General features: G+C 31.2%; 1 protein-coding gene across 1 annotated transcript; it reads left to right on the top strand.

Moving 5' to 3' along the window:
- The first annotated feature begins 3,941 nt into the window (after window positions 1-3,941).
- LOC139482851 (uncharacterized) lies at window positions 3,942-17,600 on the top strand. The gene is made up of 5 exons (XM_071266891.1): window positions 3,942-4,794; window positions 12,405-12,507; window positions 13,047-13,192; window positions 15,582-15,992; window positions 16,501-17,600. The coding sequence occupies exons 1-5, from the start codon at window positions 4,599-4,601 to the stop codon at window positions 17,016-17,018; spliced, it is 1,374 nt and encodes a 457-aa protein (XP_071122992.1). The 5' UTR covers window positions 3,942-4,598; the 3' UTR covers window positions 17,019-17,600.
- Window positions 17,601-18,421: the final 821 nt, after the last annotated feature.

Here is an 18,421-nt window from a genome sequence, read left to right as displayed (position 1 = left end):
ATTTCAAATTGTCATGCTGTTTGCAGTTCTAAATACAATGGAAACATGTCGTTATAGATATAATTTTACAAGCCCCTTAGGATAATGAATAACTCAATTACCTGTAACAGGAAGTAGGTCATGAATTGGATGATGTGTAACAAATCATTACAGTCATTATGCCAGAGTTGAGGAAGAAATTTTGAAACCTTAATTGAGTTGGCATGGCAGCATGAGAGTTAATTACATGAAACACTAGTACTGGTAAACTGGAATACTCGTACTGTGAGCTTTAGTATATAAACTAATTGGGTAGGTGTAATTATTGAAATATTGTGACATAAGAATAATTTGTTTAAAACTCTGTGGAGGAAATCTTTTCTGATGAGTCTGTTATTGCATGTCAATCTTCAATTACCGGCTTTTTCGTGACCTAACGCATGAGTTAAGTCAGTTAATTTCCCCATACATGTGCCTTTCGGGGATCTCCTAGGACAACACGATTATTAATTCTTCAGACTACAATGTATAAACCGAACAGTATACATGTACCTTAAGTTAATCGGAAATTAGTATTCTTATTTCACATAGCTTCGTTGACATGAATTTTCCGTACGTCGTTATATGTTGGACATAAGATGTAAAATATGAAAGTTGTGTTCAATCCAGAAGAAACATTTGATGAATCCGCATTATTTAATTTCGAAAGTTCGGTATCTAATCACAATGAAAGTATTTAGATATAAGAAAATTTCTGTTGTAAACGTCCTCATTGATATTGGAAACAATACTGTTTCATAAATTATTTTCAATATACCTGCAGTATATATACTGTTGAAGGCAAACTATACGTAATCGGGCTGTATTTTATACTTTTATGAAATGGCAAATGCATTTAGTTCATTTCAGCTAGATATAAAAAAAATGTTAGGTGTAGAATTTATACCTTCACAGATATAACCAATCATCAATGTCTTGTCAGTTAAACTTGAGTTCAAAATATCTTTAAAAAAATCAAGAAATCAGTCAACTGTATAAATGTATAAAATGGACTTAAAACAGGAAAACAGTAATGTTTGTTCATTTCAATCAATAGATTGCGATTCCACGAACATATCCGCCCACATAGTTTTGTTAAAATATAACAGGTGGTTTTGGCAATCTGAGTAAATGGTAGTTAACCAATGTTAAAATTTTACAAATCCATAATGCATACAAAAGGACAAGATCAGCAAATTTACAGATGAGATTACCATTCTGCTATGTAAATATCTAGGTCCGCGAACAAACTATCACTCGAGAGTTGATTCACATATCCATCGTACATGACTTTGTCGACTCGTATGAGGAGGTGACATTTCTAAGTAAATGATATGCAAATACAAGGTGATTAATAGATGGATACATTTTATATATTTTACTTAATCAATTTTGATAAATAAAAATGGATTTTGAATCATGACGGTAAACCTATTTATTCCTTTATTCTCGTGTTTTACTTTACACATTGACTTTCAGAAGAAGAAAACTAACGAATTTAGTGACTTCTTAATATTTTCGTTTATTATGCCTATTTATTCGTATTATTCCCTCATTGACGTCATATGCGAATTCTTTGAATTATTAGAATAACATTAACAAGACTTTTCTTTGTAATCTTCAATGTTATTGTTGTGCTTATTATTTGCATAATTATGTAAAATGAAATACAATCAAATTGATTTAGATTTTTAGAAGTAAAGACTAATATATACTTCACTATTTCTCAAAACAAGCATTAATAGCATCATTTGCTATGCTTCATTTTCGGTTGGTAGGGTAATCATTTTTGTTTCGTTTTTGTTGTAGATGATACAAATTACACATTATAAAATAAAACATATTATGTACCAAGCATGGAAAAAGTTTAACAGTAATGAAAGCAGTGCATTGATTTTTTAATATATCCACTATGATTGACACGCAACCAAACAATAAATATTCGAAGTCTGTCTATTATTAAATAATTTGAGAACAATAGTTTAAGGTATTAAGAAATTCAGCATTACACGAGTCACGGCATGTTATATTATCAAAAGTAACATGTTAATTAACCTGAAATACGCTTCTGCTGGTGAAATGTACAGGGATCTTCCTCTTTAAGAGATTAGAAACAAAAATTCCAATTTTCAAATAGCTTCTGTGTGTCAATTTCTGGGCTGCAACAATAGAAAAACATTTCTGCCAATAATCAACATCATTTGTAAATATTCAGCTCTTAAATGCCATGTTGATAAATAAAGAAGGTATTGCAAAAACTAAGGTTCAAATTATCAAAATCAAAGTTATCTCTAAAATAAGTTGTGTCCCTTTCGGTAATAGATCCCCACACGTGGCTAGCCGCTACGTACATTTATTTTTAATTAGCTGACCTTCACAGTTTGAGTTTTATTCGATCTGGTTCTAATACACATGCATTTATGACAACAAATCTATCCTTGAAAAGATAGTAGATAAATATGTTTAAAGTTTGAATCATTTTACAAAATATAATTCGACTAGATTTTCTCTCTGAATAACCATATGGATATGAAAAACGAAATCATACTTTCCTTTCTGATCGTAGTATTAAAAAATAATAAATTTATCGTTGTCTTCTTATATTCATTAACACTAAAAGATTTATCTCATAAAATGTCTGACAATGGGGCGACCTCTCCATCTTTTCTCGTTTATGTCAGTAACCTAACTACTGCATTTTTTTTTATCTTTCTGTTGTTTCTCTTTGGCAACACATCATAGTACCTCTCTATTCGTGTCAAAGAATAACGAACCAACTGAACATTGTTTTAAAATACCAACTACATTCTAAAACAGCGCCTACATGTATATGAGGGTTTGCTGAAGGTCAATTTTATGTTATTTTGTGTATTATGCCAAGTGGTTACATTTGGTATAAACGAAATAGCATTGTGTAGGTTAAACTCTGCAAAACGATGTTAAATACACAGATATAATGTCTCCAATCAATTATGACATACTGAATAACGATATCACACAATGCTTACATGATTAAATAGGTCTTTATTTGAATATATTAGTCAAGATCATCAGTCAGATTGATTTTGGAATGGGACCAAGATGATTACTATTATCAATCTTTGTGAAACTATTCAGCTGGTAATTTCGACTTTCCTTTGTACAATCTTTTATTTGAATTGTATCTTAAGACAAAATTAATTACGACAAATGAATATGTTTGAAACATTTATCATAAAAACGGAACTTATGTCGAGTGAAATGTTAAAATGTTAAATTGTAAAATTTCATATCAATACATAATGCAGATTTTCTTTGATCCATTAAAATTGAGATATGCACAACATTTAAGTGTACATGTGGTGTGTCTGTTTATATTTACAGAAAGATGACAGGCTGTACAGCATACAAGATAGCATTTAAAGCGAATAATTGCGCATCGTACCATCAGGAAAATAGCAAATTTACAAAATAATTCTACAATAACAGCTTTACCGATACAAATTAAACAAACCAATTATAAAAGAAAAGAAAGAAATAGTTGAACAATTCTATGTAAAAATTAGTAAACACTAAAAAACTGGAATGATATATATGCGACCTATGTTCAGTAATTAACTCGTTTTGAGAAGGCAAACGTTTGTTATTGCCTCCTGTAACTTAATTCAGACATATTTAATACAAAGTAAATACAGGATATATTGTTTTAAGTCTTGAGAAATTATATTTGATTCACGCATAGATAAAAGTAGTTTTTAAAAGTACTTTGTGGCTAACGCTAACGTTAAAGACATAAAGCGTAATGAATACGACAGTATTGTTGTCATTATTCACAATATGTTTTTCTTTCTGTTTCTTATTTTATGAAGTTTATTTGCATTAGTTTCACTTTAAAAAAAAGGATATATCCGTCTGATCCCTATTATGAAGATCGCCTTTTCATTGCTGTTGTACTGTGAATAGTCGTAGAATATAAGCCATGTTAATGGAATTTTATTTTAAAATTGATTCTTTTTCCTTCGCATATACAAAATCAAGTTAAACGATAATTGTAATGAAAATATCTTATATATACCCACACATCAACAAAGCCAAGTCTTAAATTATATTTGCGCCTAATTAATTCCCGTTAATACGTTACAATACAGTATACGTTATATAACTACAGAAGTCGTTCATTAGTTGTAAAATCAATGGTTTGAGATACGTCTAGGTAACCTTTCAACGACAGTTATTTGTGTCTTTGTCTTCAAAGAAGCAGCATTAGTTAGTTCCCTGGTGATATGAAAATGAAACAAAGTTGGATATATGTTCAAGAGTATTTGTGTACGTAGAAATAATAGTTCTGTTTTACATTCTATAAATTACTTGATCAATTGATAATCTAGCTCAACGTGTTAAAACATAAGATGTAAATGAATGACGTAAGGATGTTAAAACTCAAGGATATACTCGGATCATAATATACTAGTGGAGTAATTTCGACAAAATGCATCAGTGTTACAGAATAAATACAGTGAAATATTGTACCAAAAAGACTCTATCTTGTGAAAGGAAACTATTAAAGGAAAACAAAGATACTATATAATTTTAAAGACAAAATGGCAGAAGTTCTAAAAATTGTTAGTGTGTTTATATTGTGGATTTTTGTCATTGCTGGACATTTTATATGTGTCTTCAAAAACTTTACCGTCTACAATGATGTTATTCTGAAAACGATGATAAAAATGTTCCTGGTCTCTCAATTGATTTGCAGTCTTTGGAATCTAACAGGATTTCTTATATCCACCATTGCAGGTAAACATTAAATGTACTCATTTCAAAATCAAAATTGGAGTTTTATAATATTGTACATGTACACAAAGACTTCAATGATTCGATGCGTTCAGATCATTTGTTTTTCATGTTTATACATTTCTGCAAAGGTGAACTATTGTTGAAATTGCTAGATGTGTAGAAATTAAATATCATTATGGGTTATTTCGGAATGTGAAATGAGTGTGGTGTAACATGTATGGTGTAATGATGTTTGGTGAAAGGTGTAATGGTGTATGGTGTTAGTGAAAGTTTACACCATTCAAAAACTAGTAACTTTCTGACGGTTAACTGCAGAAATTAGAATCATAAAGCCAAATACATTGTTAAAGTTACTAGACTGTCATGATATTACAAAACAATAATTTATTTTGAAAATCCTTTTAAATCTCGATTTCAACAATCCTAATCAAGACCAGATTATTATCTGGTAACCATACGTAAACATAGCTCACATTAGCTTATCCAATATTTGTCATGTTTATTTTTGTTTTCAAACTGTAGTATATACAGTATTCTCAACTTAACTAGTTGTCATATCGTTTCTGTTCTCTGATAAGTCTATAATATCAGTTTATGCAGAAAATAAAATAGTACCCATGAGCAAAAAAGTAAAATCACAAAAATACTTCGAGGACATTTCAAACGGAAAGTTCATAATCAAATGACAAAATCCAAAGCTCAAACACATCAAACGAATGGATAACTACTGACAATTCATTCCAGGCTCTATGCTGTTACATGTCTTACAGTTAAAAGGACGTAACATGAGTTTGTTAAATTTCAACTCTCAGTTGCCATCGAAAAAAAATGACTATCATCATCGATAGTTGTAGAATTTTGCAAACTTATCTTCTTATGGCTACCTCAAATGTTTCATCACAAAGCGTTTTGTTTTACAAGGGATCATCAAAAATCATGGTTTTATCACTAGTTCTTTTGTATTGAATGCTTTAGGAAAACTTACATTTCCTTGTAACTGAGTGTAGTTTTCCAAAAGTAGTAAACGTTGTTAGGCCAGTGTTTCCATTTTGCTCCTTTGTATGTTTAACTCTTATACATGCATGCAAACACCCAAAATATTTTGTATACGCCTGAAAATTTAAACTGTTTAAATAATTTCTGTATCATAATGTTTTGGCAGCTTTTATTTGTAATATATCAATTTTAAATAAATATTTCCTTGAACTCCATTTGTTATCTTTCGTTCGACTAGTTTTTCTTTAAATGAGAGTTTAGATCATTAAAATTTTAGAAAAAATGATGTTTCCATTTATTCTGCTTCGATTACTTTCAGTATATGATCTGATTTCCAATCAAACTATGCATACGATACATGATAATAGTATTATCATATAATTGATTTCTTTAAGGTTTTTATCTAGTTAGTTTCATCTGCATTTTTCAATTGACTTACACACTTTATATTGGATCTTTAAAAAATAATAGCATGCCTATCTTCAAAAAACGGGTTTTGATTAGCTCCATAACTTTTAAGTTGAAATTGTTTTTCTTTTTATAAAACAAAAAACCTGTCCATAGTACACGAATGCCCACTCTCACTATCAATTTATAATTTCAGTTGACCATGAAATTTGTGTCAAAACTCTACATTTGCATAAAGATCATGTCATAAAGAACATGTGTACTTAGTTTAAAGTTGATTGAATACAACTTTACAAAAAAAAAAAATATCTTGATCAAACATTTTAATCGAAACAATTAACCTGAAATGGAACAGACGGACGAACAGACGGACGAACTGTCAAACGAACGGACGGACAATAGAACGAACGGATGCACAGACTCAAAAAAATATTCTCCTAAGTAGGGCATGAAAAAACGATTGTAGGTACTCAGTATACAAACTTGCCTATATGCCTAAAAGGAAATAACACAAACATTATTACAAATAAGCCCAGGGTGTATTTTCCGCTTTTAAACGTGCTGGCTTTAAATCAGCGGCTTTAATTATCAGATAAATAACAAATTAATTATTATGACAGTCAGCAACCAACGACATTTACTTGATCACAAGCTCTAGGGTTGTGACAGCAACACACATAATGTGGATGGGTATACCTTGTGTGTATACATCTACATGTATATTCTTTCAGATTTGAAACATAACTGATTGAATGTTTACAGATGCAAAGTAAATATTTGAGTAAAACATTGCTTTTTTGTGATAAAAACATTAAACATTAAACTTTCTTTAGTATACACAGTGAACAATATTTCTTTGCTTTATTGGCAATATATCAAAAAAGATAATAACAGGAACCTATGATCAACGAAAAAATATATCAATCTACCCAAAAGAAAAGAAATAATTACAAGAAGCATACAAACACACTAAGAAGTGAACCAATAAGAAGTGTTTGCTTTGAGCTGTTCCGGTAATGTAGAATAGTCTTGTAGAATAAAATACCTTTCTAGCTTGAAACCATATAAAATATATCGCTAAAGAGTTTCTAACAAAATAAACAAAATGTTCGACAGGATATAAATGAACATCCTATTTAGTTTGGTGTTAGCGGAGTCTAATGTTATTAACTGGACTTCCTGTTACAGTAGACGATGATAAGAACACTCTTTTGTGGTTGCGAACACAATCAATAGTATAATCTAATTGTATTTATCATATTATACATTTTTTGTTGTTTTATATGTACTCAGCTGAAATTAAAAATAATCAAGAATTAAAAGTTGTTACTATTAGACAGAAGAGCATAAGTAAAGGAACAAAATAAGCTAAATATATTGATAGGTCTTGGAGCTCATTTTCAAGATATTTGATTTAAAAAATATGGCTGGAAAAATGTAACTCGGACTTTTACCTTATATTAGCAGTGATACTTTTGAGGTCTCAATTGTAACCAAACGAAATAAATCCAGAATCTGCTTAAATTTTGATTAATGACCTTTATGGGCTACTTATAACTGAAAAGATGAATTGGTGTTATGGGGCAACATATTTTACCTTGTATCGTAGGAAAAAAAAAATAAGCAGTCCGAACATCTGACATAAATTCCAAAACCTCAACTAAGTGTGTCCTTAACTCAGTTTTTATTGACCAAACAATAAAATTACTACCTTTGTGAGAGGGAAATAACTTTTCAATTGGATAAATATATTAAATTGAACAAACACAGTTGTGTTGGGCCTTGTAATACCCCAGTCCCACTAGGCCACGATCGCACTACGATCTGTAAAAAAAATGAAAATTTTGATGATCGTAGTACGATCGTGTAGATCGCAGTAAGGTCGTATCACGGTCGTGATGAGGTCTTCAAGATCGTAATGAGCGTGGCCAACTTTGAACATGTTCAAAACAATCGTGGTGCGGTCGTGGCGAAATCAGGTCTTAATAGAAGCGTAGTGAGAGCGCACTAAGATCGTATTAAGATCGCGAAGGTCGCTGTACCATCGTAGCGAGAGTGTAACGAAAGCGTGATTCTATTCGGGAAAACCGCGCTACGATCTCACAGCGACGTTATTACGACCTCACTACGACCATCACGTTCTCACCGCGACCCAACTACGCTCCCACTACGACTATACCACGCTGTTTGCGCCCATAGTACGATTCTAGCACGCCCTTGCTGTCCTCATCACGCTCCTCTTACGACTAGACTACGTTCATACTACGACCATCATTTTCATTGTCATTTTCACATAAATAATATTAAATCTCTCCAGGTTTTGTTTGTTTGTATGTAATTAGAACTTCTTTTTCATTTTCTATAATGGCTCAACCATGCTTCTCGGTTTTTTATATAGATTATACTGTTGGTTTTCCCATTTGAATGATTTTACATTAGTAATTTTTGGTGCCCTTTGTAGCTTGCTGTTCGGTGTTGAAGCCCGTACCTGGGCCTATAATGGTTTACTTTTATAAATTGTTTCTTGGATAGAGAGGTGTCTTATTGGCACTCATACCACATCTTCCTGTATCTATTGACACATCTGTGTCATCTCTGCTATCGTTCACTGAAATATCGTCATTTGAGCTTTATGGACTAGCAATAGGTTGTAATTTAGGTTGGATTGTTCGGTTCGACATGATTATCTCTGCTTGATCAGGCCTTGAAGTCAAAAAACTTTCGAGTCATTTTTTTTTGTACGCAAAAATCAACCAATCAAAATACTGGATTTCATGTTTCGAGCCTGATTTGTGTGCTCCGAGCACTGAGCAATGTTTTATCACTTTAACCCAAGGATTCGTTACTATCTCAGAGCTCCCTCTGGCTCTACATCAACCCCTACCTCCACGCCCACGTGTTCTAGTAGATTTTGGTGGAATGACTATTGTTTCCGAGAAATCTATGTATTAATCAGAAATAGAAAATGGAAACTGTATTGATATTGACGTTATTGCTGAGAACGTAGTAAAATCGCGGTATGAACGTAGTAAAATCGTGGTAAGAACGTGCTATAATCGCAGTAGAGGCGTGGTAAGATCGTGTTGCAATCGGATAACTCGTGGAATGGTCGTAGTAAGAACGTGATGAGCGTAGAAAGATCTTGATAAAAGTAGTGAGGTCGCAGAATAAGCGCGGTGATAACGTAGTTTAATCGTAGTGGGATCGTTGTAGAAGCGTAATGAGGACGTAGTAGGATCGTGAAAGCAACGAAAATTTGCATTTTCATGCCGCTCATACCGCGACCTCTTCACGATCTAAATTTATTTTAGATCGCGGTGAGCGTGGTGCAATCGTGGTCTAGTGGGACTGGGGCTTATAACCGAAATGAAATATCTCAATACGAAAATATCCAACGAGTTAAATATTCAGAGACAAAAGTATGGACAAATACTGACAAGACTATGGATTTTGTGTACTGTTTAAGGGCGTAGATATTTTACTCATAGTTGTTTAAATTCTTGTTATTGCTCTCTGGTAAAAAGTTGCTCTTGACAATCATACACCATCTCCTATTGTATGTATTAGAATAGATAACAATAATACAATAATAATGATTAAAAAGATAGGCAAAAGATACCAGACGGACATTCACATTCATATGGTTGCTTTATTTATTTTCGTGGGTACCAATTTTCGTGCATTAAAGAAAACTTGTATGTTCATTGATAATTAATTAAGCGATTTTGCCGAAGTCTTCATACCATCGATATCCTAAAGAGAATTTTCAATTTGTTGAACCTTTAATTGTGTGGTTTTTTTGTGTATACACGGAATCCATGAACATTGGTATTCAACGAATAATAATTAATCTACAGTAATTATAAAACAAACTAACTACGCTACATGGCTAAAGAAGTAAAAGACCAACAGACAAAAAATGTTACACAAAACATAGAAAATAAACACTTAGCAAAACAGAACCACACCGAACAAATGTGGGTGATCTCAAGAGTAAAACTTGTGACAAAACGTAAGGGCCTATATCACTATTGAAATATGAAGACATTAAGGAATCAAGTCTGCCACCTTTTATAATTGCAAATCATTCTCGGTCAAATGGTGATGGTCGACTTACTTTTGAAGTAATAATATCAATTTTGACTGAATGTTACATTTTGCGATATTTATAATGAAAGTTACTATTTGTTGATTTTTTTTTTATTAGAAATCGGACAAAACTACGAATAAACTATGCACAGTTGATTACACCAAGTTATGCAAAATTTGGTTTTATCAAATATCATATAGTCCAGCTAGTGTATCGAATGAGTTCAATGATATAAAGTTAAGCAATCATCCTGAAAATATTGTTGTTTCTGTAATTCAATCAATGCTATCCCGTAGTTAAATGTTAAAGATATATATCCTATTACCTATACAGCAAAAGCTGTAATAAGATGATATCGTATATAAATTTTCAAGTAAAATCGACAAGGATATTCTTTGCTTAAAGGTTAATCTATTACAAGAAGGATTACTTCAATTGTCTTATTGTTAAACACACAAGGGAACGATATCAATATCAAGAACCAAACAAGTAGAAGTACAAAAATACTGAACTCCGAGTAAAATTCAGAACGTGAAGTTCTTAATCCAATGACAAAATCAAAAGCTCAAATACATTAAACAAATAGACTAACGTTAGTTAACAAATTCAGGTTTTTATTGTTGGTCTCAATTTAACACATGCATATATAGGTATAGGAAGATGATGTATGAGTGCCAATGAGACAAATCTCCATCCAAATAACAATTTATGAAAGTAGACAATTATAGGTAAAGGTACGGCCTTTAACACGGAGCCTTGGTTCACACCAAACAACAAGCTATAAAGGGCCCCAAAATAACAAGTGTAAAACCATTCAAACGGGAAAAACAACGGTCTAATCTATATAAAATATATATTTCGTCTGAAAAATTATGACCAACAGTGTTAGAGTTAGATATTCTGCTGAAAATTGATTGTCCCTGAAAGTGATTTATACCTTTGTTAAGGGACGTATCGTTTTAATATCATATTTACTTATAAAAATGTATGCAGTATATTCCTGTTAACATAGTATAACAGCTACCTCTACAATCCAAAGAACATAGACCTTTGACATGCAGATATATGACATGTGCCTATATAAACATTTGTGTAAATGATGTCATTTTAACATTATTCTGTATTGACGACATGGTATTTATTTATACCTTGTATTACCAATGTTATTTCAACTGATCGGGCGGTGCTTAAGTTTTGATGTGCATAATGACAGTCTATATGAAGATGTGTGTGATAAGGATGATTGCCGTTATAATACTAATTGTATTCTAATCACTAATCAGTGTCACCAAACGCATATACAAAAGAACTGATTGTATGATACGGAATGAATAACTGGACACTTCATTATTGAGATTATTCAACAACTCGTGTCTATACATGGACTAGTCTAAAATGAGCGAACTTCTTAAACTCCGCCCAGTCAAGTGCAATAAACTAGTTATATATGTATAAGAAGTTTCTGATCACATCGAAGACGTTACGATTTTTAGTTTTGACAGTGTGATAAATGTTAAAAATATGCTGTGCGTTCGTTAAATTTGTTAATTGTACTGAAATGTATCATGCCTTCATTTACGCCGATGTTATATGAAATTAAAATATAACCTTTAAAAAGCAATTGCATTGAATTGAAATCAGCAAGTCTTATCATTAGAATGTAATTATGTTAAAACGAATGATAAAACGAACGCAGCAACTAGCGGTTTTAATCAAGCCAATTTCTCTTCATTAAACAAAGTTGTAGAATTTTCCTGGAAAGAAACCTGCATAAGTCTTACTCATCTTTATAATACTGCTGACAATTAATAACTGAATTCTAAATAATTTGATATTTTAGTAACGCGTTGTTGAGTATGAAAATCAAATGTGGTTACTAGCTTTTGTGCAAATCATCAATTGAATTGTCTAGCCTTTGCCGCTTACAAATAACAAAAAAAAAGAATAAAATCCTCATATAGATACTAAATACATGAGTTTAACAAAAAAATTCTTAGATAAGCCAACATTAAACACACAATGGTATACGTTTATGAAAAATATAAATGCATGCTTTTATCTATAATACAAAGTATTTATGACGTTTAAGTTAATTGTTATTCTTTTTCGTTAATAGGTGGGTGGATCCTTGGAGATTTCATGTGCCAAACATTTGGTTTCCTGAATCTTATTCTTACCTCTGGTAATGTATGGGTCATGGCTATAGTATCAATTGAAAGGTATTATTGTGTATGCATATTAATAGTATATTAATCAAGAAAAGTATAAGAAAGAAGAGTAACAACTTACATTTTGACAGGAAATAATATAACGTGTGCAAGAAAAATAACCGTACAATATCGTGCTTCACATGCAACAATTTTTGAAGTATCAAATGATAAAAGAAATCAATGAATTACTCAGTCATAATTGATTTAAGTAGATAGCTATACTAAAATAAGAATATGTATTCAAAGTTAAAATAAAATCCATGAACGAAAACAAAAAGTGATCAAATACATCTACAAATAATTGAGAAAAACATTCAATAGTCTAAGCAGAAATTATTAGCTAATCTTCTTTTCACATGTACAACAGAAATCTGTCATATTGTGTAAATAAAGTCATCGATTAAAAATGTGGATGATTGAAGTACTACAACTGTGATAAGCGACAGCCTATTATTGTGGATAGAAATTTGAATATAGATATGCTTCTGATATACTTGCAATTAATTCATCTGTTTATGTTTACTTTTATGTGAAACAAATACTTCCAGATACCACAGATTCCTTGCTGTACTTGACCACCCATCAACATTTTCTCCAAGAAACGTTAATATAATTGTATGTGGCATTTACATTCTGGTCGTACTGTTGTCCTCCGGACCACTCTATGGACTTGGTGAATATTCTTATTTCAGAGGTAAGCAGTAAAGGTAGACTGTTACTTTATATAATTATAAAAGAATTTTCATAGGCAGGGCTAATTGAATTTTCTTTAAAGGTATTTTATTCGTAGAGAATTAATAAAGATTTGTATAACAACATTTGACTCCATGTTGTATAATGTTGTGGCTTATTATAATCGATAAAACAAATAAAAACATGCTTTAATTACACACACACACACAATCACAGTAGATAAGTTTCCACTATAAGAACGCATATATTTTAGACATACCTTTTTGTATCACTCTCGCTATTGTATAACCGCAACACTCGAACATCAGACAAATCATTAACCTAGGTTAATTATGTTGTCGGGAATGAAGTGTGACTGATTTGCAAAATGTATTGTCATTATTTCATATCATGTTTCTGTCCATGCCTATTATCATTCATTAACGTGCTAGGTTATGTGCAGAATGAAAGTGAATAAGTAATGTTAAGCGCTGAAAATTGATACGGTTGTTAGTTGTCCAAATATCAATCATCGATGCGATAAACATAAAAACCGATTTAGAGATAGACAAATCAAGGTTATAAGGGGTTTCACGATAAGGGTTAAAATAAAACAAAATTAGACCAAATTCAATAAAGATAGATACAAAAAGATGAAAAAATACACAAACTTGTTTAAAGGTGGTTGCAACAATATATTTTTACTCTTATCCGACATTCCGTCATTCAGCAATGAACTGTTTTACGAACTTTATTTCGAGGCACCTTCCCCTACTGAGCAGATTTGTTAGTTGGTCCATCTAATATGATGAATTTTCTGCTTTTCTTTTGCAAGTGGGGCCACTTGTGTCCTCGTCGTGCCGAAAACATGTAGTCGCATATGATGTAGCATTACAACCTTATTAATTCAACAGCAGCAATTGCAGTTGAGAAGGACTTAATTACAAAATTTAAAATTTTCGAGTTTAAAGATGATATCAAAGAACACCGTATCTAGAATTGATAAAGAAAAAAATAAATAGCCTTCTTTATTGACAAAGGTTTTTCTTGTATTATTTTATACCGAGTCTACAACAATTGCTCTAACCGTTAAACATTATTTTTTTTTATCATAAACTTGAAAATGGCAATGTGGAATGTGTCAAAGAAACAACAACTCAACCAAAGAGCAGACAGCTTTTTATCAGCTTACAACACGCTAATAATACAACATATTGTACATGAAACCTTTGTTATTTTGAATTGTGTGGAATCTTGAAAGGCTTTGTGTAATGTTTTAGGGTGAAAATTGTTTAAAGAGAAGTTAAGCTTGCCTTTTTCGTACTGTTTGGTGTCAGTTCGATTCAGTCGTTACTAATGACGATTATATGAGACACACAACAGAACATTATTTCTGCATTAATGAAGAACAAAGTAAACATAGAAATATACTTAGATTTATCCGTCCATTAGTTGATAACCAGAAATTTATTGCAGAAACAAGATGATAAAATACTAACTTGTTCAAAAACAGAACAAACATGATTAATGTTTTTTTTACATCTAAATTTATACGTCGTATCTCATTTTACATAAAGAAACCGTACATTGAAAATAGTTAGAGCAGCAAGCAGTTAATAATGGGTAAAGCTCACAAAACTACAAGCAAATGCATTTACAAACAAAACATAGAAAACATAAACAGTAATCAAATTAAACAATATGTTTGTTACATTAAGTGCTTCTGGTTCTGCGTAAGTTTATTATCATCACGCTCATACATAGAATACTTTATTTGGAATGGAAGTAAAATGATATATTAATATACGCTAATGAGACGTGGGCCCAGCAACACATAAAATTTCCTGACGTAAGCCCAGTGTTTTCCACAATAGACAGACGTCTCTACAATATGACAATATTTAACTCGTCTAAAAACTAAAATAAAAGCACAAAAAGCATATTAACAGACTATCAATTGATGATATTAAAACAATTATCCAATATTAATAAAATAATTAGACTATGATAATCGACAACAGTTAACAAAAAATTTAAGAAATAAAACACAGTAGTTTTTTTTTGTTTAGTTTTTTTAATTATAAAATTCATATTTAATTATACGTTTCTAATCTCTAAATCAGAAAATATTTTAATGAATACTAAACTTAGTCATCCTTACTGTCTACGTTACTATGTCACTATCTGGATCTAGTAATGAATAGGAAACTTACTAAAATACCAAAAAAGGAAAGGGCAAACATTTATACTAAAAATACAAACACGTATACTAATGAATATTTTTAACACTAAGAACAGGGAATCAATTAATAACACAAGAATTGTGAAAGTCAATCATATTGTAGTATTGGTAGATTGTTGAAATAACAGTGAATTCTATGCTTGAAAACTTGTTTTTATTTTTTTTTTAGGCCATATCAATCTTACAGTGACAATTAACATGTATTCTAACAATCAAACAACAGTTGAATCAAATCCTGACATGACATCATACTATCTTGCAACATTCCAAAAAGCTGTGATGCAAGGAAAAGAACATGATCCAAAGACATTAATAACAAATCATTTTCTTTCTGACATGGGAGTATCTGCCCGTGTAATAGTATCATCAGTCATCAGTATTATTGTTAGGGCATTTAACATTGAGAGCATTCAAGCATTTTGGACAAATTATAATGATGGATCTGTGAAACAATTGCTGCGTTCATTGTTATGGAAACCATACTTAGGTCATACGATAGGTGCCACAAGTATGGGAATTACCACGTATGCGGACGAAAATCAATATTATCTGTATGCCAATGTGTATCTTGAATCTCAAGGTGAGTAGGATTAAATACATAGTATGCTATTATGAATTCAGTTGCTTGATATCATGGTATATTCGAATATTAATGTATACCTTTATTGGAAACTACAGAATAACACCTAGCAGGGTACTAACAAATTTCTCTACAATAAGATTGTGTGTCTTTCCCTCCATGTATATAGTTCGACCGGAGCATTTGGCAAAAGGCAAAAGCAAAACCCCATAAAAAGTTCCCTTTCTTAAAACATTCAAGTTACATGAGACCATTACCACCTTCAAAAGATGGTTATTGAAATCATTGAAAACATCACAAACATTTGATAGTGGAATCATTTAAGAATTATTTTAAATTTATCAGCAATTTCAAATCTTTTGATTTCAATAATAATCCACAAGTCTTTGCATCATACAGCGATGGAAAAATAGCATGTAATTATATTTTTTCAAAATTGATCTGCTCAGTGTGTAACCTTATATAGTAGAATGTTTTTGTAACCTTACCTATTTCTCTCTTATTTCAGAAATAGGAATGTGTAGTGTTGATTTTACTTCATATAACAGTCATGCCATCATATGGTCGGGATACCAGTTAGTGATTTCAACATTTATTCCATACGTCATAATTTTTGTATGTTACGTGACAGTTTATGCGAAAAACCCACGTTCTGCTATGGTTCTTGATAAAAATGTAAACGAAGACGATATTTTTGTCCTGAACTGGTTTAGTTCAGCATCTATCCTGTGTCTTGTAGTAACGTTCATTTACTATTTAGTAATTCTTATTAATGCAAATGGAATTTTTGTTTCATCAGATGCTTTATTTGCGATAAGTTTTATCTTTTATGGAAATGGATTATTTTGTTTAATAAGTCTATTCATTACGAACAGATGCCAGTGTCACAGAATACAGACAAAATGTAGACTTTTTTGTTATTGTTCTGATGAAGGATCTGCATATGAATTATCAGATTTATCCCTCAGAAACGAAACAATGGAAATACTGTCACAGAGTTCTGCGAGGCATCCAAGCTATGTTTAGATTACCATATAATTATATCATAAACATCGAACTAAACGTTGCTCCTTCTTTTCTTCTCAAATACAATTCTGCCTTCATATTCAACCGATGTTGGTATATATCATTTTCAAAGTGTTAAATTCAGAATGTTTGATTAATAATAAATTATTAAGTTATTTTCGTCTTCTAGTCAATTTTCATACTTACTCACTGCTGTATATACAGTTCTGTTCAAAAAATTCGCTTGATGTCAATAAAAATATGTTTGGTTTATGTTCAGTCTATTCAGTAGAACTTTTGTTATTCCTGGTATATATAATGGGTGTAGTAACCTGTACACATACTGAAATCTCTGAAAATTGCTGAATGTATTGCAGTCGATAAGTCGATAAGTTTGATATTTGACTGACAGACTGAACATGACTGAATAATTTATTGGTTAGAATTTTCAAATAAATGATTTTAAATATTCATTTACTAGTCTAAAATGCCAGAACAATTGTGATACATACGGATTAATGATCAGTCGAATATGTGTTCTACACAATTAAAATTGAAATTTGATTTGTATATCAAATATAAATAAAAAATATCTACGTTCTATTAATGTTTTCTTTATAATTTGCCTTTCTTATAAATACTTATGCTTACTTTTTATATGTCTTTATGTGAATGCAACTCTTAAATGCACGTTTCACCGGTAAACTGCCACAAATGAACACCATATCGTAATTTACAAACATCACAGCCAGAATATCTGTTCGTATGATAAATTCTTTTATTTCATTTCCTTTGTAATCATGTGCAATGCATAGATGATAGCAACCAGTTTTACCTTGGGTTCCTTATAAAAGAAGGGACGAAAGATACTAGAGGGACAGTCAAACTCATTAATCGAAAATAAACTGAGAAACAAAAAATAAAAAAGACAAAAACAGACAAACAGACAAACAATAGTACTCAAGGTATAAGTTACTCCAGGTGCTTGAATAGCAAAGCCCCATTTAGAAAAATACATTGCATGCATAAACAGTTTTATCGTTGAATAACAGTGGTGGATCCAGAAATTTTCAAAAGAGTGGGACCTATATGATAAATACAATTTTCCCTTTGTTTTCGGAAGTAGACATTACTGTCTGTTTTTGTAACATATCATCTTACAATCTCTCCTAACTTGAAATACAAAGTAAACTAACAAATGTAACGTCCTTCATTGAAAATTTGATTCCGAAAGTAAAACTCAAACACATCAAATGAATGGAAAACAACTGTCCTATTCCTGACTTCAAGTTGGTAAAGACAGTTCATGCCGTAGAAAATGATAGAGTGAAGCTGGTTTTATAGCTATCTTAATTTCACGCGTGTATGACATACGCCAAAAAAAATCATTATATTGACAAAATGTGTAGGAGTAAACAGATTAA

This window comes from Mytilus edulis, chromosome 7, assembly GCF_963676685.1.
Source record: "Mytilus edulis chromosome 7, xbMytEdul2.2, whole genome shotgun sequence".
Classification (NCBI taxonomy): domain Eukaryota; kingdom Metazoa; phylum Mollusca; class Bivalvia; order Mytilida; family Mytilidae; genus Mytilus; species Mytilus edulis.
The sequence above is the reverse complement of the archived record's forward strand: the minus strand, read 5'-3'. Positions and strand labels throughout refer to the sequence as shown.